The following is a 2,357-nucleotide window of genomic DNA, read 5'->3' as shown; positions in this document are numbered from 1 at the left end:
GCCACCCCTGTAGCCCCCCCCCCCCAAAACCTTGCCGTGCAAACCCAATACAACCCAACAATATGTAGAATGAGTTCCCTAATGAGTTAGCTGGAAGCATTTTATTGGTGCTGGTGTAGGTGTGATTAGATGGTTCTGCTTCTTGCTGCTCTACAGTCAGCAGTTTCATTTACTTGAGTGTTAATGTGTCTTCATAAACAGCCAGAGATGTAGCCAGGTATAATCCAATATGGAGTTAGCATAGGAATTGGCAGCAATGCAGCAAGAAGGCTGGATGTCTTTGAAGAGATGCAATATATGACAAAGCATATTTCTCTGTCTTCAGTGTATTTTAAACTTTGCATCATTTATTTGTGCTCTTTGGTACTAGTCATCTTTAGGGGCAAGGCTTATTCTAAACCACAAAAGATTGGAGAAGTGTAGTAAATAGACACAGTTTGACTTTTTCTAATATTGTAGCAAATATGCTTTAGTGTGAATGTTTCAGATATAACCTTTTTTTTTGTGCATTATCCTTGATGACAGACTGTGTAGCTACTAACAGTGTTAGCACCTTTCTTCCAAGTTCTACATGTCTTCTGTAGCATTCAGAATTTACAGTTCTCAAGCTGCTGAAGGACTAATATTATTACACTTTATATCCTAGCTATTTCATGTTGCTTTTCAAACATATATTCCAGTATAACCCAAAGTATGACCTGTCTTCCTTGCAGGACAAGTGTTTGTGCATTGCCGTGAGGGCTACAGCCGTTCTCCTACACTGGTCATCGCCTACCTCATGCTTCGCCAGAATATGGATGTCAAGTCTGCATTGAGCACTGTCCGGCAGAAGCGAGAGATTGGCCCCAATGATGGCTTTCTAAGGCAGCTTTGCCAGCTCAATGAGCAATTAGTGAAGGAGGGCAAACTGAAGCCTTAGAACAGAGCACCGTAGTATTTTTTGAAGTTTCTCAAACCATCAGAGGACATCTTAAGATGCTTTAGATTCCCAAACCCCAACCACCAAGCTAAATCACATAATGTGAGGGAGACAGAATTCCTGCTCGTGTCTAATGAAAGTATCTATCTTTCTCGAACTCTGGGTCTGTCTTTCAGGATGGCACGAAATTGTGTCACTGTTTGGAGCTATTGCAATAAAGAGGTGTTTTCAGAGGGGTAACTCCGACGATAACAGCTGTCTTCACATGTATTTCAGAGCCCCCTACAGGCTCTGTAGCATATGGGGTTTGCATTGACATTGAGTGTGATTCGTTCAAGCCTTTTCTTGTATCCCACCAGAGCACCATTTTCTGAGAGCCCCAACACATCTCTTCACTCACTCTTAATTGAAGTACTGTATTTTCTAAAGCTTCTTTTTCGTGCACACAGGTGCCTAAAGTTAGTGTAGGAGCTTCAAGGAATGGAGAAGCATATATACAAATGCACAGATGCACTTGCTTGTACAATGAAGTGTATGCAGTGTTGTGTTTAGTGTGGATTTATGCAATACGCAGTGTGTGGTAGTAAAGCCATTCAGAGCCCAATCTTGATGCACACTGTATTTCCAAGAGAATTTGTACCTCTTGCTGTTGTGATTGACACAAAATAGTCTGATATTAAGTGCTCTTTTATTTTTGTTTTGAAGTCATACTAGAAAAAAATGCCAAGAGCAAATGTCAAGGAAAAAACTTGAACAAGGAAGAAATAATGTCTGTATTTAGGGGTGCTTGTACTGGATGTATGATAAAGTCCTAAGTATCAGAATATAATGGCTCCCAAGGCTTATATTGAGTTACAGCGTCTCTCCCTTCTTTACTATCACTGTTAATTAACACAGAATGGAATGAGCTCATATACAGATTACTTCCAGTAGGGCAGCACAGGTGTGCTTACAAAGCAGTTTGCAGACGTGCGCTCCTGACTTCTTGGATTGCTTGCATGGTGTTCATTAAATAGAAATGAGCATTGTTACGTACCACATGGAATAGGAAACATTTCCTTTCTATTAAAATAAATGAGGTCTTGATTCTGTTTGACGTACAGATGAAATGAGTCATTGCAACATTGAGAAAGGGAGCTTTGTTTACAGTATGCCCGGCTAGTGTGTGAACCTGTACCTGTCAGTTATAGCACTGTATTAACGCACTGCAAACTCGGAATTGTTGGTTAAACTAACAGAACCTGAGATGTATGTGTTCCCTTTTTATCTGTGCTTTAATGTAGTTGTAGATTGAAAACTTAACACTATTTTAAACAGAAACACTGTTGTATTCATAACAGATGTAAGCCCAGGTCTAGTTTTGTATCTTCAGTTCACTAGTCAAAAATCACAAAGGACATACATTGGTTTACTTCTAGTTGTTGGGGTTGTGTGGTTT

The 2,357-nt window shown here is 40.0% G+C and overlaps 1 protein-coding gene across 1 annotated transcript in view; it reads left to right on the top strand.

Annotated features, from left to right (window-relative positions):
- The window catches only part of DUSP3 (dual specificity phosphatase 3), a 10,835-nt gene extending 9,212 nt beyond the window's left edge, over nucleotides 1-1,623 (top strand). The window contains exon 3 of the mRNA XM_010585654.1: nucleotides 714-1,623. Within this exon, the coding sequence (XP_010583956.1) occupies nucleotides 714-919 (206 nt within the window). The 3' untranslated portion in view covers nucleotides 920-1,623. The remainder of the gene's footprint in view (nucleotides 1-713) is intronic.
- Nucleotides 1,624-2,357: the final 734 nt, after the last annotated feature.

This window comes from Haliaeetus leucocephalus, unplaced genomic scaffold (assembly GCF_000737465.1).
Source record: "Haliaeetus leucocephalus isolate CR32 unplaced genomic scaffold, Haliaeetus_leucocephalus-4.0 Scaffold110, whole genome shotgun sequence".
Lineage (NCBI taxonomy): Eukaryota > Metazoa > Chordata > Aves > Accipitriformes > Accipitridae > Haliaeetus > Haliaeetus leucocephalus.
The sequence above is the reverse complement of the archived record's forward strand: the minus strand, read 5'-3'. Positions and strand labels throughout refer to the sequence as shown.